This window comes from Convolutriloba macropyga, chromosome 6 (genome assembly GCF_964194025.1).
Source record: "Convolutriloba macropyga chromosome 6, txConMacr16.3, whole genome shotgun sequence".
Taxonomy (NCBI): Eukaryota; Metazoa; Xenacoelomorpha; order Acoela; family Convolutidae; genus Convolutriloba; species Convolutriloba macropyga.
The window spans coordinates 71,469,987-71,493,956 of record NC_134473.1 but is presented as its reverse complement, the minus strand read 5'-3'; the positions used below and the strand labels follow the sequence as shown (position 1 = coordinate 71,493,956).

Below are 23,970 nucleotides of genomic sequence, written 5' to 3'. Positions count from 1 at the left end.
ATATGTGTAAAAATTACTGAAAACGTGAACAAAATTAGTGGAAATTGGCCCCTGCTCATAAAATATGGAACCTCGATAATTCCCCAAGAAAAAAAAACGAAATTCAGAAAACCTCTGATTAAAGTAACCTGAGCTTGACGTTTTTTATAAATGGGGCCAGACTAATGAAAATTTATGACTTTTTTCTCGTTAACCTGTGAATCTAATGGAAACAAATTAAGATATAAACTCCGCTTATGAAACATAATCACAAAACCATAACCAATTTTTACACTCTGTGAAGAACTTCTTATTTTATCAAACCAATTTTCATTAAGTTCTATCTGAAGGACAAACTTCTTATGGATAGATCTGGCGAGATCACTTTTTCACTTTTTCAAATGTAAGATTACTACATTTTGTACTTCCAATTCTTGCAAGTTAACAATTCGGCCTCACCTAATGTGATTAAGTATATTATTTTCGGTAATGTGAACAACAATATTAATTTCGGGTTTGATGAGCAAAAAGTTGAAAGAAATAAAAAGTCATCGAAAATGGACCTTCATCGACGAAGAGGGTCGAATCTAGACTGCTGATGAGCGGAGCGTTATCATTCACATTCTTCACTGTGATTGTGACCACAGCCCCAGCAGCACAACCTCCAGCACTGCACAATTGTGGGGTATACGTACACGCTGTTAACACACAATTAATCAAACTTACTATTATATATTGTCTAACATGCCACCATTTTTTCAAGCTTTTATCCAAGTGGTGCGATATCGACATTTTTTAATTCTCCGACTCGAAGTTCAACAAATCGAACAGTTAAATAGCTTAAATTGACTTTCACTACTGGCTCTAAGAAAATTAACTTGAGGATAATCATAAAAAAATAATTACCACAAACTCCTTTCAAAACTATTTAAAAAAATTAAGATTTTTTTAATACTGGTTTGAGAAGAGATGGCATTGAAGACACTTCTGTAGTTGAATGACTTGACCAAATAGACAGCTCCGTTTTCGGGGTCAGTTTGAAAGAGCCCGTTGCAGGCACCTACAAATACCAACATGCTGATTACGCCTCTTAGATTTCAAAAGAATAATAATTAATAATTAATAATCTTGGTTCCTGCGTAATCGCAGCGCAACATCATTAGGCTACTGCGGCCAGTTCTCAGCTGCCCTTTTTCTTATTATTCCCCACATTTCAGACTGATCTTTTTTTACCCTCATCGAAAACAGTAGTTAATTAAGCCTATAACATCTTGCAAGAACTTCATCCCAAAAAAAAATTTATACTGCAAGAACCTTGTGACGATCTTGTTTCAAGCGCATATCAGCTCATTTCAGCGCATTTTGGCGCATGTAAGTTTCTGCATAGGAATTTTTAAAAAAATCATCGCATTTCACTGTATTTCTTGCATAATTTTGAGAAAACTTCTCGACCCGGGACGTCTTTTTTCAAATTCAGTCAGCTTTGTTATCAGCTTTAAAGTACTCGAACATGGTAACAATACAATATAATGCATTTTTCTGCCTGTAGGGCGAATAAAATCAAACCCACAACAGCCCGTGTTTAAAAAGAGAGTGAATATAAACGCTTAAGAAATGTATTTTCTGAGATTTAAAAACTCAAAAGACATTTCGTAAAGCAACTATAGACGTTACCTGAGAATGTGCCATCACCGAAGTACACTTCAGAATGTGCCTCTGAAACATCTACATCCGACCAGGTGCGAGGTCCAATCACCAGGGTTCCCGCCTCGTCACCCTCAGACACCTCCGCAGTCGTCACCCCGTCTGTCAGAGAAGCCACATTATCATCCAGCGGTGGAGCCTGACAGACAGAAAATATTAAAACCTAGTTGGAAAAAGTACATTTTTTGTAGCATTATGCAGTTATCACAAGTTGTATGTTCCAGTTACATCAGCAATCGAGAAAGTTTAAAGGTTAAATGACATACGTGCTTAATCACAGGATCTTTGTCTGACTTGATAATGGGGGGGGGGGGGGTGGGTTCACCTGGGTATGTGTGACAGGATATTGGGGGTGATCTCGTAATTTTTTGTGTACTTTGGGGGCTTTTGTGACTTTTATAGATATCAATTTTGGATTGATTCTTTCAATTTTAGAGTGATTCGGACCTACATGACAGATTTTTATCGCAATGAATCGCAATTTAACGTAAGAATCGTCGGTTTTTGCCATTCAAAAAATCTCACAAAACGGACAGTCCCTGCCAGGATTTGAACCTTGGGCCCCTATATTACTAGCCACCTTCTCCTCCACTGCACCACTTGTCACTTAGTTGAACTCTATTTCTTTTGTATTTAAAACAAATTGAGACTGACAATACCGACAAAAAACGACGATAATCGACACTTCTTACTGCCAAAACCGACAATACCGACGAAAACTACGCTAATCGACACTTCTTACATCAAATACCGACAATACCGACGAAAACGTGGATAATCGACATTTCCTACATAAAAAACCGACGAAATCGACAAAAGTCGACCAAAAACGACCGTTCTTGCTTCGATTTCGTCGCAATTTCTCAACCCGGGCACTGAAGAATCGGATCTTTTGTGCCCCCCCCCCCCCTCCAGTACGCTTTTCGCCTCCCAGTTACAAATCGAGCCATTACATGGTAAGTCATTATATAAAAATATGGCATGTGCGTCTGCGGGGACTCAAGCAACATGCATTCTCTAAGCGGGGGGGCACAAACGGAAAAGATCCGAGGAATCATAGCAAAAAACTTATTTTAGTTTTACACCTCACAATTCTAGTTGCAAAATTAACATAGCAAAATTGAAGCAACTTTGTTGTGACAAATTTTTACCAGACTTAATGAGTTTTCACAAGACAATAAAAAAAATCAAAAACACTACATGGTAAACCATATTTCATATATTGCGAAGTTCATTTATTAATCTTGGTTTGATTACACTAGTTTTCAACTATATTCCATTTTGATTCTAATGAATGCACCCAAGGTTGACACTTATGGCAAAGGAATAAAAAAACGCATCAACTAATAGGCATCAAAACTACCAATTTAATTTGCTAAGAAGAGCCAGATTAGAACCGAGAAAACTAGGTAAACGGTGAAATTTTTTCATTTTTTATCGGCTCGTATTTTTCAACGTAAAAGTAAACCCGACTTAATTAAAAGATGTATCCGTCTAATTTTTTCCAGCCCTCACAAACTTTTCTTTTTCAAAAAAAAAATATTTCAAAGGATTTCTTTTCACATAGCATTCATAAAAAATTGAGTTTAAAGAAAATTAGAAAAAAGCTACCGCCTCTTATTTATATGCTAATATTATTTTCAAAAAATTTTGCCCTAACATTTAATCAATCGCTGACCAGTTCAAGTGAAGCATAGTTTGAATTATGTGTACTCGGAAAGAAAAATCAGCTTGTGAGTTGTTAAACAGCTTCATTTTAGGGGCTTCGAAAACTGGTTCAAAAATAATAGTATTTTTAGCACTCAAGAACAATCACAAAGAAACGCGGAAAAAGTGAACAAAAAAATTAAACAGAATTTTGCTCGCTGTCACACTTCATGCGCTCGGTTATACAATCTTTCCTTCAATTTTTCTCTAGAAGCATTTTGAAGAGCTTGCTTGCCTGGAAAACCACTAACAAGATTTTCATTCAATCGATGAGGGTGTCTCACAATGGTTTTCAGCAGGCTCGAAAGATATCTATTTTTGATAGTTGTTTTTGCAAAGACAGCCAATATAATATTCCTTTTTGTCAAGCAGATGCTTTTCGGTTTTCTTTTTTTTTCTTTTGCCATGCGAAGTCCAAACATTGCTCTCTGTAATCATTCAAAAACAGTTTCTAAGCATCGGTTGAAAGATTATGTAAGAACTTTAGCAATAATCCCAATATATAGAGCGAAACTTTATTTGCTGAATCGAATCCAATTTTCTCGTGATTAGTAAAGAAAATTCCAGGAAGTGTCTTGTTGAAGATCTGTTGTCTATTAATCTGTCAAATGAGTGGGCAGAAAATCTTTGCTTTTGAGACACTGTGATCAACTATGTTCCGAAGTTAGAAATGAGCCAAAAAAATGTCAAGAAAGAATTCCTTGTACCAACTGCTTCTCATTTGATCTCTCCTTGAGTTCAAAGAGCATTTAAATGCCATTTTTATGTTAAGAATGAAACTCATTTTACTGCCATGTGAAAGAGAAATAAAATTGAAAATAGTACTTTGCATCAGACAACAAGAATGCAAAACTAAAAAAAAAAAGAAAACTGAATTGAAAATTTGTTGGGCCATGAAATTCCCATGCGGAGCTTCCTGTCAAAAATTGGCATCATGGCCCCAGATCAGCAGGCAAGTGTACTTATTGAGACATTTAGGAAAATCTTGATCCAAAAATGAGATGGCTAATGTTTCACATTTTCAGATATTAGTTTTGGAAACCAAACTAAACCAGTTATCGCTGAAGAAATCAGGAAAAATGCTGACAACAATTTAAAAATGTTAGAAAAAAATTCCAAACTGAATTTTTTATGTAATTCTTTCAAACGAAAATAATCCCACTAATTATTCTCAATACGATCAAGTTTGAACTTTTGCTGTTTTCCAAAAAAAATTGTCTCAATTTTTGGCCTTTGAAGCAGAATGGGATTATTTTTTATCACAAAACTTATAATTTTTTATGTGTAGCGTTCGAAAACAACAATGCCTTGTGAAACTTTAAACTTCTGGAAACAATGACAACTAGCTCGTTCGAAAACGCTACAATATGTACGCATTAACGTTTTCCCTGTGCTTCATTTTGTACATTAAAAAGCCCTTCCCTATTCAAAAATAAAGCAAACATTTGCATATTTTTGCTCGATAAAGCCAAATTTGTAAACGATTGGCCGAGTTTGTTCCGGTCGAGCTCTGTTTAAATTAGCAATGTGGGAAATTCTCCTAAACGTTTCTCTAAGGTTGCTTAATTCAATTGGAAAACGTTTAAATTACATCTTGTAAACGACATGTTTGCTCAAATCACCCGACAAGGCCAACTACTAACGATTAGGGACAAAAATGTTCAGACCTGTTTGCAAACATTTGTACAATTATTGCATTATTTTGCAAAAATTGTAAATTTCTTTATAATTAATTTCAAATATGACATTAAGCTTAAACTAGGGCTTATGAAAAAAATGTTGCCAAAAAATTACAGTTTTGTCAACTGCTGATCGTGCATGTCTTGCAAAACTTCTGCAAAATATAGTTGACGGTCAAAAATGAAACATTTCTCTTCTAAAAATAACTTTGATATATTATACTGAATAGAAAGAGTTTTCTGCAAAATGAGAACTACAATAATAAAAACTGCTGTTATTCAAAAATCTGTATGCTTTTATCTTGGTTGTTTGATTCTGTATACATTATGCGGACCTTGCTTTAAAAATTTTAAAAATTGATAAACTATCACTGCTAGTCGATAGGTTTTAGATGTTAATCCATGTTTTTTCACTCGGCATAAAGACCATAAACGCTTGTTTGACAGCATAAAAAGAATCCTATGCGGCCGATATGGTTTCCTTAAGCACGCCGTCAAAGTTTTATTGTAAAAAAAATAACTTTGGATACTATTTTTCAAAATGTAAAATGGTAGAAACTATAGCTGAGAATTTATATTGCCTTCATAGAAGCTAATACAAGATCCAATGTTGTTGAGACGCTAAAAGATCCATATATGGTCTTTGACATTGTAACTAACGAGTAAGCCCGCATTACGTGGCCAATTTCCGAAAAAGCAGATTTCAATAAAATGTGCATTTTGTGGAAACGAAACCATTTCATCATGTAATCACCCTAAAACTTTGATGGCCAAAATTTATTAGTAATTATTTGAGACCGAATTCAAAGACTTAATTGTTCTTGAGAACAGCGCTATTGGTAATTGCAAAGCAGCCAATTGTCTTCTTAATCCACAATTAGTATCGAGAGGGAGAGTTCTGAAATTCATCACCAATAAGGCCTTTTCATTTGGATACTATATCCGAGGAAAGGGGGTAATCTTAAGCCAATTTGAGCTAACTTAGCGTAGGGTAACTCGTTTCCATACAAGCTCAACTCTAACTTAAAAACATGGATCGTGAAAATGCCCTACAAAATCGAGTATCTATACTCGATTTTTCAGACATTGGCCAAGTAATGCGGATAGCCTTGTCACTTGCCGAAGTATATGCTCTATAAAAAGACCCCTCCCCAAGGTTAGTGCTCTTAGAAAATTAACGCCCCCTACCCCCACTCCTAATGCGCTAATGCGCACGTGCTACTCAATAAACTAACATAATAACGTGCTTTAACATATTTGTAACTAAGGGTCGTAAAAAATGAGATTCGATACAGAATAGATCAAATATTTTCTAAATCTGGCTAACCACTACGAAGAGGGTTATAGTGGTGGTCATAATTGGTTGGAGCAGAGTGTCGGCCACGTACACAATCAGCTCAAAAGAGTTAGTCGCTTCACGGTCGATAGTTGCTCTGAAAACTCCTGCTGACCTGAAATAATAATAGTTATAATAAACACACAGTCGATATCTCAAACTGTCCTCGTTGATTGAAACACGCACGTGTGGGTTTTAAAATGGCAGATCTTTTTATAGTCAAGATCTTTTTATCGTCAAGATCTTTTTGAGATCGTGCAAGATTCAAGATACTGACCCTTATATTGCAAGATCAAGTTACTAGTCTTACAATATAGCCGTCGGGTGTCTTCCTCGTTTTAGCCCATTCAGTTTAGAGGTCAGATAACCTATAGCCCCCATCATAGTAAATCTGTCAAAATGAGGGGATTTAATGGGAAGTACCCGACTAGGGTGAGTCAAAAGGACTGAACAATTTCCCGTAAATCACACAACTTGTCTCTATTACGCAACTCTTATCTAGTTTGACAACCTCTCCGAACAAGATACTGATCAAATATTATATCATAATTAGGTCATGTCAACATATTTCACGCCATACATGCTACCCATAAAAATGTACATGAGTCGAAATGTCAGCTGATAAATTAAATACGATAAATGGATGATACGGTTCGAAAGCGGATAGTTAGCGGAAAGAACATGCAAATTTGGATGTCATTCAAAATAAAATATTCTACTCTACAGAAGTTGACGAACAGTAAAAAGGTCAGGCGGCAAGATTTGGATTTTCGACGATTGGAACTCAGCCAATGAAAATCATAGCAGGACAAGTCCTGAAATACAATTCAAAGAATTGAACGAAAAACTTAGAAGTACTCTACCTGACCAGCAGATCAGTTAAGCAATGCCAGCTTAAACACAAACAAAATGATCTCAAAAAATGGAGAAACAAACAAACAAACTAAACAAAGATGTAATCATTGCTAAAACTTTGAAGCTATTACCCCTAAGGCAAAATTAGATCCCTTTAAATACACCCGATTTAAAAATATATTCAAAACAAATTTTTGTTTCTGAAATCGCTGGAGTATTACATCTGCAAGGCCTGAAAAAATTCATTTGCACTTGAAGATCGATTGACTCAAAAATTGCTGACAATTGTCATATTATCTTAGAATTCATCTTTGTGTCTCTAAAGGCTATCTAGTAACCCAATTCCAAGCCTTAAAAAATTAATTGGTTCAAAGATCGAGAGACAATTTTTAAAAAAAAGTTCAAAAAACAGAAATTTGTTCTTTTAAAATGTTGAAAACCATTCAATTGCCCCCTAGCAACTGTTTATTAACATACTATCAAACCCTGTATGAGGTAAGCTGGCTACTTAAGCAACAACAATTGAAGAAAAACAAATGTTTTGAAAAAATTTTTAAAAAATTTGCTAATTTTATCAAAAATTTTTAAAATTCAAAAAGTTAAATTGTTGAAAACAAATCTATTGAAACTAACAACCATACAGTAACCTTTTCAGAACGTGGAATAAGTTTTCTGGCACTTCAGCATAAACGAATATCAGGAATTGACAAAAAACTTTAGGAAATCTTATAAAAATTGCTGATTATATCCAAAAAAAATGCTAAATTTCGAGACATTAAAATGTTGAAAGACAATCGATTGTTACTAGAAACTGCACAGTGCCCTATTATCAAACCTAAAAGGAGATTCCCTTGCCCCTAAAGCTGGAAAAACTCAAACAATGACAAACATTTTCGAAAAAACTTGAAAAAAATTGCAAAAATTACTATGATTTTGCGTGTTTGTGTTTGTAGTACCTAAATATATAACTCATTAAATGGTCATAACGAGTAATCTTTCTCACAAAACATGAAAAAATTGCACCATTATGAGCCCAAAAACTCCTAAAAATGACCTGTTAACCTTAAATTGAGGCCATCCCAGCAGCTGCACCAATCTAATCACTCGAAGGACTACTAACGTCCAATTTGGGCCTCTAATGAAACTTAATGCCCGCTGGGCTTTACCTGTTTATCCCATTTTGAAAGATCAAAGGCATTGAAACATGTGTGAACACATCTTAAAAAAACACAGCGCCCCAATACAATTCAAATTTTTTGAATTGTAAAAAATTAATTTCATATTAAAACTGCCACTAGTGGTAAAAAAACAGGCAAGGGACATAGTTGATAAAAAATTCAAATAACTGAAAAACAGAGCACTGACCTGCTTCCGTCCTCGACCTCAACCTGGGTTTTGAAAACACCTGAGATAATACAGCTCACTCAAGTTCATTAAAAAGAAACAGGAAATAATAATTAAACCAATACTGAGAATTTTTTAATGAGGAAATAAAGTGCACATGAGAAAGCCATTTGCAACTATTTTATTATAAGTATAAGTCCATTGAAAACTTTTTCGGAGCTTTTAGAGCAATTTTTTCACCATTCGCTAAATTTAAAGTCGTTTCGTTCTACAGAGTTCTTTACGAAGAAATGAAACGTTTTCCATAAAATAGCAGGATATTATTGGAGTGGTTCTCGCGTGCTATTGGACTTTTTCTTGTGCAATTAGCACGATTAATCATAGATTTAACAGATTTGAACAGCTTTTAAAGAACAAAAATGATCAAGTTGAATGAAGATTTGGCCCTAATTTTCTCAATTTTTCTTCAATAAACAATATTTTTCTGCTTTATTATGTTTCTTCTAGTTCGCATTCTCAATCAGATCATTTGTTCCGACATATTCCAATGTATTTTTCACTTAGCTTTGACTCTACGGAGGCAATAAATTAATGTCTGTTTCTTAAATAAAACTTCGAACGCTCTCATATTTATTCTGCAACAACAGCTGTCTGTGTCTTTTTTCGTAAAGTTGTTTTCTCTTGTAATTTCCAACTTCGATCAAGCATTTTTAAACTATTATTTAAGCTTGGTTAAAGACTTTTAAACAAAATGGCACTAAAAGATAATTCCCCCGTATTGCCCGCACAATATCATACTATCAAATAAATTTGATGAAATCAGAAATCAATATGTTTAACAAAAATTTTGACCAAAATTGCTTAACAAAACTTTCGATTTCTCAGCGTCATTATCTTCCCTCCTTCTTTCCGAGAAAAAAATTTTATAATTTCGCTGCCAGCTCTAATTAACTCGCTTATATATACCTATTATTCCTTCAACAAAGTTTTTACTGTTCTTCTACTGAAATATGAAAACAACATTCAGACGGAAAAAAAAAACAAAAAAAAATCTCGTGATTCTATGGAAAGCATTTTTTCAGTTCGTTTAATCACCGTAGCTACTGAAAAGAAAATGAAAACTCAAAAAACAAGGAAATTGATAATTCCTTTGGTCACCGGGAAAAGAAGAGTAAAGAAGCACTTTTTGAAAAAGTATACAAAATTTTAACTCTTGAGTTCATAGCATCTTCAAAATCCTCAAAAGCACAAACATCTTCTCAGATGACAGAAATAATACAACAGCAAGTTATATTTTTTTCGACAATTTTTGTACTCCAGGGTATAGTACAAAACCAATACCAGTCAAAAACCAAATTTGGCGGTTAATTTCGGACAGTTTAGCCTCACAGCAAAATGTTTTCCTGCTCTTTAGTCCCAATCAGAGATGAAAGTCAGATTGATCTATAGAGGGTAAATGAAATTTTTACCGTAACTATCTTAAAATCATTGAATATATTGTTTTCGAAACTGCTGCAGGCCTGAAAAAACCTAAATTACAAGTCAACGGGAACATGGATTCCCATTTAAAGACACACATACGCAAAAAGACAGAAAAAGCAAATAAAGATTTGTAAATTCCTTAAATATTGCTTAAAAATTGCGGTGATTTTCAAAAACCCCCCATTTTTTAGCAAAAGTGACTTAATAAGCCATATGAGCTATATAAAGTCGGAGCGATATTATAAAGGAGCGAATTTATAAGCGACTAAAGTCGGAGCGCAAAATATAACCGACTAAAGTCGGAAAAAATATAACCGACTAAAAACGGAGCGAAAATCAAACGACCGGCGAGTGGTTGGCTTCGTCAGTAGATAGATACGGTTTAGTGAGGCCAGCTTTATTTTATTGAAGGGGCGTGAGGTGAGCGCAGCCGGGGTGTGCACCGGTGGAGGGGGGGGGGGGGGGCAACAGTGGGGGGGGGCAACTGTGGCGGGGGCAACGGCTAGTGTGGGGTCATTTTCAAAGAACCGCCCGTCACACCATAAGTTTAAGGCTACAAAACAGTTTCTGTGAATCATATACTTGCAGACTAGTGAACTGAAAGGCTCTAAAAATGCTTAATGCCCGCGGGGCGTTCACTGTTTCTCCCGTTTTTGAGGGCGAAAACTCAAATGAGTCAGACGAAAAATTGGTCAAGCGAAAAATTGCATTAAAAAAACCAACACAACTAATATAATTGCTAAAAATTTCGTTTGACATCAACTAAAATTAGATGGAACACTTGAGAAAGCTGCAAAACTTATATCAGTTTTTCCTGTCAATCTTGTCAAGCAAATAAAAAACAAGATGCTTCTCGTGTATATGTGTATGCCCAAGAATGGTGTTGGGTAAATTTTATTACTTAAATTTTTCCCCTTTTCGATTCTAATTCTACACTTGATGAGCTTTCTAAGAGTTTTCTTTAGACAAAATTCAAAAAATGTTTAAAGGTTTTGCAACACTAAAAGCTGACAGTAAACCAAGAAGACTGGCAAAAAAGTAGGCTGCCGGAAACCAGCTGATTTGGTTGGAGGATCATAAGGCCATGGGCTGAATATATATCTAGCACGCCCTATATTTACGAGATAAAAAATGTATTTTTGAGGTAACTTTACTTTAACTGGAAATCATATTTTGAAAACAACTTGTACACCATTGATCTGTTACTCTAGTCTCTCGACTTCCTATAGAATTTAAATTAAACGCAACGTTCACCTATCAGAAATCTCAATCAAAAGTTGATGTCCTCCATGCAAGTTTCACAGTAAAAAAATTTGTCACAATTTGTTCACATTTTTGTCTTTTTAGTAAATCGAAGTCCTCACTAAGGTTGATACATAATTTATTAGGACGTTTTCGGTTCTTATTTGCAATTGGTTTTTTCATGGAAATAAGAGCTGCTAACTTACTTCTGCCGGTCAGTTTAAATAGTAGAAAACACCGTTAACACCTATACCGCTTTATCCAGTGAAAAATTCTCAGATACAACGTAAAACTAGCTGTACAATAGATGCTATAAGGCCGGAAAACTTTCGACACAGATGAACATCAAAACAGATGTGTTCTGATGACAATAATAATTTACAGTGCATAATTGTAAATCGTTGCACTCACAATGGAAAATTATTGACCTGATAAAACACGAGAAAACGCGAGAAAACTGGGTTGGTTTTATTATAAGAAACCAGGTAAAGATACAACGTACGTCATATGATTGAGACTCCTCAAGTCAGGTCAAAAATAATTTGTATTGTCCCCCACAATCATAACGGGGTCGACTTCATTTTTTGGCAATAGCTAAGGAAACCAATATGTGATGCTCTTCTGATCTGAAGAAAATTAGGATATGAGTTTCAGGCGCAATTTACTCCAAAATGATATCGTATTTTCTTGATATCTGTAAATAACATAAACAGTACATAAAAGAACTTGATTTTTTTACAAAAACCATATACGAAAACCACGAAAACCTGAAGGCAACACAAAAACGTAACAATTGAGGAACTTTTAATTTTTCCTGCTTATTTGACGCAATTAGTGACATTTTTTAAAAAAATTTTCTAGACAAAAAAGCAACTATAGATAAGTTTAAGGGGATCATTTTTTTATTACACTGGATTGGATCCGATGTTCTTTTTAACAACTAAACATCTTGGATAGAGTTCATCGCTTACCATTGCCCGTCATCCTAATTTCATATGCAGTCAAAACCACTAGTGCAGGTAATGACAATGGTATAAAATTTGTTTTGGAATTTTTAGTTTAAGTTCAAATAAAATTGCCTAAAAGATTGTATTTTTACTTCGTAAAACTAAGGGGTGCTAAATTACTTTGGCTGTTCAGTAGAGATGAAAAAGAAAAAAAGCAGTACATTATCTTTCACTCTAAGGCAAATAAGATAGCTTACGTCAGCGTGTAAGTGACGCCTCCGACTTCATTCGACAAGGTTTCGACTGAAAAGGTCAATGGGTTGCCCTCTGGGTCCTTGCAGACGGTTCCTGGGCTATCTGTGACCAAATTGAGATCCACAGAAGTACCCTCATCAGTCTGTTGCATCATATACCATTCAATCGCGCACTCTGGTGGTTTCAGGTTCACTTCAGTTACCTGGAGAAAAGTTGTAACCAGGTCTAGAACTCGACTTATGGAAGGACTGTAAAAGCCCAATCTGGACGAAAGCGGATGTTGAGCTTGAAAGATTTCTTGCAAGATCTTGTAAGATTAACATTCGAACTTGACTCGGGCATTCTATAAGAGTTTTTAATAGATGGCTCTCTGAATGGAAATAGAACGACGCAAATTAAAAAATTTTGAAGGCTAAATTATTATCCGTTTATCACTACCCTGGTTTTTTTTACATGAAAGTATGAAAAACCTAGTAATTCTGTTGACCCAGGTCACATATCAAAAAAAAATTGCGGTCATAATCGGTCATATATGATTCTTAGTAATCACTCAATTTTATTTATGGTTTGTACGATTTCTAAGTAGTCAGGCTTGGACCAAATATAAAACTAAAAAACCCATTTGAGTATATGGTTCCTTCCCCCCACAAGTGGGGTCGGAACAATTATCACCAGCCTTAACTACTATACCCTAAGCAACTGATAGCAAAAAAAAGTAGTTTTCTTTGAAATACTTCAAACAGTTTTTTTTGGAAATTTTCTAATCATATGTGATTAGTACAACTTCTCTTCCAATTAGTCTGAAACGATCTCACGAAGATTTGAAAAATTTTCAAGGTAACGTAAAATTTCAGATTTGGGAGCAAATGACTGAACCATAACTTGCCGTGGACAGAGTAAAAAAAGCTGATTTTAAAAAAATTTTCTTTGTAATCATACAAAGTCACATTTAGTGCCTTCCCGGGTCGAGGTTTCATGGTGAATTTTCGTAAGAAATGCGGTGAATGCGGTGAATTTTCGTAAGAAATGCGGTGATTGCGGTGAATGCGGTGAAAAAAAAATAATTCACCGCTTTTCACCGCATTTCTTACAAAAATTCACCACCAAATTCACCGCATTTCTTACAAAAATTCACCGCATAGACTATTATGGCAAATTAATGTAAGAAATGCGGTGAATGCGGTGAAAGCGGTGAAAAAAAAATAATTCACCACATTTCACCGCATGTCTTACAAAAATTCACCGCATACGGTTTCCAAGGTTTACTTACTCAATCTGATTAAAATTCACAAGAAATAACAAAGACCTAAGTGACAGTTGGCGCAGTGGAATAAGCATACGAAGGAATGTAGGAGGTCAGAGGTTCGAACCCGTGTGCGGAGGATTCTTTTTTGTGAGAATACTGAGAACGCGGTGAAAAAAAAATAATTCACCGCGATTCACCGCATTCACCTCAAAAAGATGTAAGAAATATGCGGTGAAAATTATTCTTTTTCACCGCATTTCACCGCATTTCTTACGAAAATTCACCACCAAACCTCGACCCGGGTTGTAATCCAACTCATTCACAAGATTATCATATTTTAAAGCCGTTGTTGCATAAAAACAGTCAAAACCGTAAAATTTGGACTTGCAGGACTTGCATTTTCGTGTAAAATCAAAAACACTCACAATTAACTAATGAGAGTGTTGCCGCAAAATAAATAATTTTTATCATTTAGTGACTGTTATTCATTAGCTTGAGGACTATGTAGTGTATTATCTTATAGGTCGAGATAATAGTCGGGCATGTTTTTTTAATAGGTCAAAGAATTGATTTTTTGCGGCCAGCAAAAAATATTTAATCAATTCTATAGTGAACTCTCAAGCTTCCATGAAAAACAACATTCAACAAGCACCAATGATTGAATATTGTCCACAAAAGCCTTAGAAACGATCGTTATCTTGCAAGTGACCCCTACAATTGAAACTTTTTCGATAGATCTGCAACCACAAAACTCCAAGACTTTAATAATTATAAAATAAATATAAAATCTTTATTTAAAAAAACTTTATAAATAAATAAAAAATCATCCCTGAAAATAAACAAAAGAATCATTGAAAAAAGTGGCATTTCATATTAGAAAACGCTGATTTTTTGAGCTGCAATATTTAATCAAACTGCGTTTAGTCTTTTTTGAGAAGGAACACATAAGGAGAAAATTAAATTTTCATTGAGTCTTGAAGATGTTGTGTTTTCGGACTGTAAATAAATTAAAAACATGGTTATAACTTTGTCTCTGTTGTAGCAGGCATCGAAAGCGCTGTGGTAAATTCAAATATTCTATTGTCTTTCGGAATCAATGTAGAGGAACAAACCTTTGTGATCATCCGCGATTGCTTTACAAGTTTTTTTTGGAAAATGTGATAAATCGCGAAGATCATAACTTAGAGTTTAAGTTAAAAAATTGATATATACAAAACTTTCTTGCCTCATGTTGGTGAAGTAAATTTACTCAATGGCTACTAAATTGAAACGAATCGTTGCTTCAAATTTGTTCATACAATAAATTTATCAGTGTAACATAAACCAAAAATTTGAGAGATTAACGCGACCTTCCCACCATCAGTGATGACCATAAATCATCTGGATGATCCACTCTGCAGAAACCAATGACACGTTCTCAGCTTAGGAGAACAATGTGTTGAGTGCAAAAAACTGCACTAATACTTGCCATATACGGCAAGGGGAAAAACGTGTTTATACTTAAGTTGTAATTTAACCAATATCAGTTTATCTATACCTAGACGGTTTTATAAATGTCATCCTGATAGCGACTATAAATGCCTGTGAATTTTTAAACTTTTAGGCCATTTTGAATTCAATTATTAAAATAATAAAGTTCTTACTACTTGCGCTTGAGACTACGACAGAAAAGTTATCCTGGAGAACAGTCTCTGGTGATAGTCTTTCAGAAAATGTCAACGGATTTCTTATCTTCTCGATATTTGTCTGTATCGGCCCATACAAGCAAAAAAAAATTAAAAAGAGCCATTAAAAAAGTTACTTTACTGGCCAAATGGTTTCACAGGCCACTGGTGTTCATGACATCTTTTTTATTGAATAGTAATCATTTTGATCTCAATAATTTTTTAGTGAATAGTAATCAATTTGATCTCAATAATTATACCACACTTTCAAAAACTTGTAAAACATAATAAGTCTTTTAAAAGTGACAGTTTTATGTTCTTTTCAATGCTGACAAAAACGACAAAAAACAACTCGATTGAACAATTTAAATATTTTCATTTTGATATGAAAAAATATTTCTATTGAATAAGGCAACCGTTTAGTCGATATCATAAAAAATATCACTGTTTATCTCGACTTCCTATGCCTTTGTAAATTGTTTAAATAAACAAAAATGGATATAACGAATTGTCTACAGTGGGGTATACTAAACGCTCAATTCTCATTAGATCTGGTCTGATGACTAAGAAGGGCTTACTTTTAAAGAAAATTTTTTTAGCTTGGAAGAAAATTGAAATCATTAAATAGTTTGAGACAGAGAAACGTATTGAAGTCGTAATTGGTGTCTCAATTGGTGTCGCAATTTCTTTTTTATGTTTTCTGTTTGTGACCAATCCAACTACTAATGAAAGATTGAAACGCTCTCAATATTGAAAGCGTTTCAATCTTTCAATCTCTCTTACGTTTAAAAATGACAATACCGAATCTCTCTTACGTTAAAAAACGACGATACCGAATCTCTCTTACGTTAAAAAACGACAATACCGACGAAAAAATCGTAAGGGCTTTCGTTGTTTTTGGCTAGAAAAAACCGACAATACCGACAATTTCTTACGTTTAAAACTCGAAGATTTCTCAACTAGGGATGAACGCCAGAATCAGAGCTTCAAACATTTCTTTTTAAAAAATTTTCAATATTTCCTATTTTTTGTGCTTGTCTTGCGTTTTAGATGAATTTTATTATTATGGTTAATGAATTTTTAGGCCTTTTGTATGTTTCTATCATTTCTACAGTCATTCAAAGGAGTCACCAATTGGTCCTTTTTAAATGTGGATTATGCTGAAACAAAAATGTGATAAGACGTTATTTTGTTGGCATGGGGGCCGTCTGATCTTAGGTATATTTTTCCGAGACTTAAAGTTTCAGCCTTTGTTGATACTAAGGCGGCAAGAAGTTTCCACATGCAAAATGCTCCCTCGTTCAAAAAGGGGTCTGCGTCCGAAAAGTGTCAACACAAACCCCTTGACCTGGGTATCAACCCTAGATGAAAATACAAAGTTAATCTTGCAAAATTCTTGCAAGACCGAACTAGGACAAGATATTGCAAGATTTACTTTTGTTTTCGATTTTACTTTTGTTTTCGGGAAAACAACAAACAACAATGTTGAGTAATATCAATTATGTTTGCGTTTACCGTTATCTCACAGACTACTGGTACGGTGGCCTTGTTTCCAGCATAGTCTGTGGCGTAGAGGTCAACGTGGTATGTGCCTGCCGTCGTATCGTCTTGCTTCAGTCTGATCACACCCGTGGCCGCATCCACAATGAAGTTGTTCACGTCTCCAGCTGCAAAAATCAACGCACGTTAACAAAATAGTTGGAATCTATTCTGCCCCCCCCCCCCACCCCAGTGTTTTTCATGACCCCCAGTTACAAATTATATGTTGTTATATAGCACGTTACTATGTAAAGAAATAGCACGTGCGCCTGGGGTAATAAAAGATTTATGCTCACTAAGCTGGGGGGGGGGGGGGACAGAATAGATCCAATAATTGATTTAGTACCCTAATTCAGATGAAAAATTGGGTTCTTTCTCCTTGCAGACTCGCCCTTAGTGGGCGTAGAGGAGTATGGCTCTAGCATTCGCTGTAATAAACATACCATAGTCGTGCGGTTTAATTTCTGCCCCCTCCCCCTCCCCCTCCCCCCTCCCCCCTCCCCCCACTTATTTCTTAAAAAGATCTCCATTTTCACCCACATATTTTTTAGGATTATTTCGGTAAATTACCTGACTTAAGTTGATATGCTGATACTATTTTGATCTCATAAAGCTTTTTCTTGATTAAAACGTTGAAACCGTGCCTCAAACAATCGTAGCACAAGAAAGCGACAGAAAATATTGCAATTTAATTTTTAAACAGCCCGAGTGTTAGTGTGAACATAGTTTGAAAAGACATATTTTTCAAAAGGAATAAGCAAGCATTGAAAACAAACGTAAAATTGGAGAGTGTTTGCAATTGGGGACAATCTGGTGAAGCGATAAGATACTACCTAATATGGGCTACATGAATCTGCTTGAAATCTCTGAGAACTTCTGGCGTTTATCGAGAACCGCGAAGCGGTTCGAGATATTAAGTCAGGATTTCGAAGAGACTTCTGCAGAGTCACGTAACCCTGCTTTAAACACGAAACGCGCACGTTTTAAAATGACGAAGAAAGTCAACGGAAGTCAACTTCTGGCTAAGTAGCACCTTCTGGCATTTTAACTTCTGGCACTGCAGACTTTCGGCATTTTAAAATGTGCACGTGAGTGTTGTAAATATCCAATCAATCATTATGACATAATTATTTATAACTAGTTAAACCTGTTGCGTTTGGGGAGCTGGAGTCTAAAATTAAGACCAGGAAAGAAACAGGGAAAAAGAAAAGCGTGCTATTATGTGCTGCACATTGCTGCAAAATGCACGCTTTGGAAAAAAAATGTGAATAAAATATGTCGACACATATTAGAGTTGATATGGACCTGTTTCCTCACGTATACTGCGTGAACAGAAATTTTGTTAAAACTTCAATTAAGAAATTGTGGTGAAAAAATCATAAATCTGCGTGAACGATGTACCAATGTTTCACCCCTTATAACTTCACCCTAATTTAATCTCGATTATTTCAACTCCTTATAAAATTGGCACAGACAAAATTTAAATGATAGATACTTACAATAAGGTTTGGCTAAGGAGTTTACGGACTAATACACAAAATTAGACGTTTGTAGGGTTTGGGTATGGTGTTTTGGGGATAAAAATTTGTACTATAGGGGCGAAAAAATATCATCTAAAAAACGGGGTAAGTAAATCGGAGTGAATAAAAAGTAGTACAAAATAACATTTTTTTTGCTTTTATTATGGTTTGTGGTTTACGTAGCCTAAAAGGTGGGAGTATCCACAATATAAAATTATAATATTGTACCAACCAGGCGTAGGAGGCGAAACAGATCCGTTCATTCATTAATCTAAAACTAAGATGATGATGAGTTATATTTAGTTAGTTAGTACAGACAACTGAATCAATCAATTCAGGTAGGAAAGAAGTCAAAATGCGCCCTTCTAGGAATACCCTACTTTCTACATCAACTTTTAGGTTGCTGTCAGGCGGAAATGATCCAACAAAACGGATCTTTTCCGTTTGTGCCCCCCCCAGCTTAGCGGGCGCATATTATTTGCACCTCCCGACGCACGTGAAATATTTTTACATAGTGATTTACTATGTAATAGGACGTGCTCTGTAACTGGGGGTCGCATAACGTACTGGGGTTGGGGGGGGGGGGGGGGGGGGGCACAAACGGAAATGATCCAACAAAACTATATCAAAATATGCAGCCACGCTATAATTTATTTCCGCTGTTTGATGAATAAGCGATGAGTTTTTAAAGCCAATCTTGGGTTTGATTGATTCAGTGTTTCTGTTTGCAGGTGGGTATGACCTGTGCAAAGAAGCGTGTGTAACTTTGACTATATCTAAAAATAAACTTGTAGTTATACCAATCAGAAAAGAGTTCATAATTAGCAACGTTATCTACATCTAAAATGATTTATGTGCACGCAAATAGTGCTGCAATTCACTGATTCAAGCTCATCGAATTCAAATCTGTTCACATGAAGCCAAATTCCACGAATTAAGATTTAGCGTTGAGGGCTTAAGTGGATGCACTAATTCTAACGGGCAAAAAACGATGAACATTGTTATGAAAATAAAACAGGTAATGAAATACAATCTATTGAACGGAATGAAATAAAAGCCAAACTAACAAGCTTTATCACAAAAAGGCCTTTGAAAACATAGCGCTCAGGACCCTATAAACATTACAACAGAATACACATTTAAGAAAAATGGAACAGAAAATCATGAAAGAAATTAGTGGTGTCAAAGTCATCGGCAAGTTACAACAAACAAAAACAAGGAGGCTCGATAATGTGCGATTGCACATAAGGTTCCGACCCCGCTCATACACAATTTTGGCATAATTATCTACCAAAAGAGGAACAGATAGAAAAACCCAAAAATTCAAGTCTTTTTCAGAAAAAATGTACGAACGAAAAGGTAGCCTCCAAAGCAAATAACTCAGTGGAGTAAAAAATTATGCACTCGATTGATGAGACATTAATATTAAGAAAGCGAGTAAAGACGAACAGCAAAATCAAACAACAACAAACATTAAATACATCAAAATTTTAATGTCAAAAAACTTAATAACAAAGTCAACATAGCGTCAGATCAAGCTGAAACCAAACAAAATAAATTTTAATTCACCAGAAAAGATATAGGACCAATCCATAGAAAGGCTTGGTAACAATGAGACAAAAGGGAACAAAAACAGTAAGGTTAAAAAATTATTTTAAAAACAATTAATTTCAAAGTGATGAAAACCATTAGAAATCAAATATCATACTCCATAGGTTTACGATTAACAATGCTGCTATGGTAAGGCATAAAGACCTGTCCTTATTCAATTTTTTATGCGGTTAAAAAGAACAACACAAAGAGAACAAACAAAAATTCGATTGAAATTGGCCAGAAAATGCGCTCGAAGCCGTAAAGCCATATTTTAGCCCTGAAAATTTGTTTGGTTACGCCTTCTTTGAACACCGATAATGTAATATGTGATCTGTCTTTAATGAGACTAGGTAACAAGTAGACATAAAAAGAAAAAAGCCAAAATTAAATAATTGTTTTTTAATTAAACAACATTACTTCAAAAGTCATGAAAGCCATTAATTACAAAATTAAATATTTAAATAAAATCATTTATTCGTCCAAAGGAAACCATTGAGCCTTTCATTTATCCAGAAAATGTCTTACTTCTACAAAAAGAACGTTAAATATGACAAAAATCAAAATATTACTTTTCTGTGAAAAACCCGTGTCGAAGCCAGTAGTCATAACGATTTCTTTAAAAACAATGAATTTTGCGAAACCAATCCCTTTTGATACCTTTCCCTGACATCAATAATGTCATTTTAGACTTGTAATGTATGAGACTAGCTAACAAATAGACAATAAAAAGAACAAAATTGCGAAATTAAAAAGTGTTTGTTTTTTGTTTTTGAAAACAATTTTTTTCAAAGTCATGACAACCAGCAGCTATGTAGTAAAATCAAAATTTAGGCTAGAATTTTCCTCCATTAAAAGGCACTGAAACTTGTCATTAGACAGGAACTTTCATACGACTACAACGACAAGGTCAAAAAACAGTTAAAGACAAAATTAATTAATTCAGTTAAATTCGTCAAGAAAGTAGTGTCGAAGTCGTTAAAACCATAATTCATATCTTTAAGGATTTTAGTATGTTCAATTGTGCCCTTTTTTGAACACTAATAAAATGATATGTGAACTGTCAATAAGTTGATACTGTGACAAAACTAGAAAACGTGAAAAACGGGCAAATACCTTAAAAAAATGTGAAAGCTAGCAGTATCAAAGCCAGAAAACCCTAATTCAAGGCGTAAACCGCAATAGATATTAAATTTTAAAACAACAGAAAAAAGAAACTTTTTTTCTTTGCTGACACTAAGCTAAAGTTGACCAAAAAAGAAAAAATAGAGACAAAGTTCAATAAGCCAATATTTATTGAAAAATCTAATATTTTTATTAGTCAAAATGACCATAAGCTTATCATTTTTAAAAGTCGAAACTAGATGCAATAATTTGTTGCTGATTAGGAAGCCAATTAGATCTATCAATACTGAGCTCTGATTTGATTATTAAAAAAAGACCGACTGATTTTAAAACTCTGACCGCCGAAATCTATTTTTTATCCGGAAACTCATAGCACGTGAAATCATTGCCACCATGAGACAAAATAATAAAAGTAACAAAATGCAATCACAACTCAGAAGGGTGGTCTGTTTTTTAATAATAACTGGTGTCAACAAAGTTTTGTAAAAACACTAGACGATTTTAAAAACGTGAGTTATGCATCAACAGAAATAAGTAAATCTTTTTGTCAATGATTCGCAAAGTTAGGCAAATAGTAAGAAAGGCAAAATATCTGAAAATTGAATGCCATCAAAATTATCAAATACTGGCAGGTTCAAACAGAACCAGCAAAAAGTTGCTCAAAAGCGAAAGAGACTAGTCGTTTCTATATAAATCTTTTTATCTCTGTTAAACTTTTTTATATAAAAGCAAACAATAGCAACGACGGTTCCTGTCTATTCGAAAAGTTACCCTACAAATTTTGAAAACGTATGATGTCTTAAACAATTGTTTACAAACAGAGACTTCAAAAGATATTGAAAATTGCATAAAAGGAACGCGCCTGATACCAACCGTTAAAAGTATTCATCGTCACGGAAAAATATTAAACAGAAAAAAACACAGATTAAATAGTAAACTGAACAAAAAACGCCAAAACCAAGAAACCTTATTAAATTTTCAGAAAGTGGTGTTGTCTTAGTGATTAAAACCATATATTACGCGCCATAATATTCATATAGCATTTTTGCTTGTCGTTAGAAAACCCTAGAGATCATAAAGTGACTCAGAATAACATAGATGGCAAAATAAATATGGGGAATATATACGCAAAGACTGAAAGTTTCAACAATTGTCAATGTAATCAACTGCTGGCCAATCATTGCAATTAAAATCTAATAGAACAAATGTATAATTCCTTCTTCCTTATCGCATTCCTAAAAATATGAGATTGTGAAAAAGGAAAGAAAGAAAGAGACAAAAAATCCTGATCTATTCAGTTTCGCCCCCCCCCCCCCCCCAGCTTAGTGAGCATAAATATTTTATGACCCCCAGGCGCACATGCTATTTTCTCACATAGTAACGCGCTATATAACCACATATAATTTGCAACTCGGGTCATAAAAACACTGGGGGGGCGAAACAGAAGAGATCCAAAAATCCAAACTGCCTACATACAAATCACCCCAAAAACCAAGTGATTTTAATTTGATAGAGGTTTGAGTATTTCAAACCGTTTTTCCCGCGTTTACTGAATCAACGCGAAAAAAAATGCAGCCTAAAATCATTTTATCAAAATATGATAACAGGTCGCTGAAAAAGACAGCGCTGCAATTTGATCCATATCTTTGAAATTGTAAATAAGCTTCAAAAGTCAAAGAACGACCCCGGATGTTGGTGGCAGAGCAAATCAGCGCTGAAACAGACCAGAGACACTCTGTTTTTTAGGAGGGCCAGTACTCTGTTCATGTCCCAGATTACACTGCCAGTCTTGATTTTTGCGTGAAATTTACCGTATGGAAAATAATATGTTCAGCTTAACTCCCGCCAACAAAGTGTCCTTTATATGCGACTCCAACGCCTGCGTGGGTACTTGTAACACTTAATTTGTGCATCAAGACGTAACCACTAAGCTAATTGTGCTTTGTGGTAATTGCTTACACACTGGCTTATGAATAAATAGTGTGTACAATTATAATTAAATAAGCTGCAATTGTATGACACTATTCTGCTCAGACTTAATTTTGGGTATGAGTAATTTTCAGACTATACACGATAAGGTCAGTCTGGGCGAACTCTAGGACCTCAAAAGAATCAGAATGAAGAAAAGCTGCGCATAAAGGAACTTAAAATATTCTGGAGATGCAATGTTTCAGACCTGAATTAAGTTTTTACGCTTCAAATGTGCTGGCTCCGCGCTGAAATGCTCTGGGACTCACGTCCGGGACAGCGCATTCAATTAAAAATGGGATCTATTCTGTTTCCCCCCAGTGTTCTTTATGACCCCCAGCTACAAATTATAAGTTGTTATATGTACTATGTAAGAAAACAGCACGAGCGCCTGGGGGTCATAAAAGATTTATGCTCACTACACTAAGCTGGGGGGGGGGGGGGGGGTGGGGGGGGGCAAAACAGAATAGATCCGATTGTTGTTAAAGAACTCTAAACGTACTTCTGTTGCAAATGCTTTTTTTCAAAATACTATTGAATTGAAAATAGAAACACACAGCATCACATTGATTTGTGCGATAGTTACATTAGAAACATTTTGTCGTCAACTTTAAATTCAACTAGAATAAAAATAATATTTCCTTCCAAGTAACTCTATCAACAGCCCTCAACGATTAAAAATTATTGGCAGCAGTAACTTTTGTTAATTGGAAGCAATTAACTCGTATCTGTGCCATTTATTGGTTGCATGAAGGCACCCAAGCAGTTAAAAGAGTTCGTTTGGGCAA

General features: G+C 34.9%; 2 protein-coding genes across 2 annotated transcripts in view; one reads left to right on the top strand and one right to left on the bottom strand.

Annotated features, from left to right (window-relative positions):
* LOC142340586 (glutathione synthetase-like) overlaps window positions 1–23,970 on the top strand; it is a 494,803-nt gene that overhangs the window by 29,751 nt on the left and 441,082 nt on the right. The window lies entirely within an intron of this gene.
* The window catches only part of LOC142341396 (protocadherin Fat 4-like), a 180,395-nt gene that overhangs the window by 146,270 nt on the left and 10,155 nt on the right, over window positions 1–23,970 (bottom strand). The window contains 7 exon segments of the mRNA XM_075392323.1: window positions 543–677; window positions 935–1,039; window positions 1,654–1,822; window positions 6,397–6,520; window positions 12,533–12,732; window positions 16,956–17,107; window positions 18,127–18,150. Coding sequence (XP_075248438.1) covers window positions 543–677; window positions 935–1,039; window positions 1,654–1,822; window positions 6,397–6,520; window positions 12,533–12,732; window positions 16,956–17,107; window positions 18,127–18,150 — 909 coding nt within the window.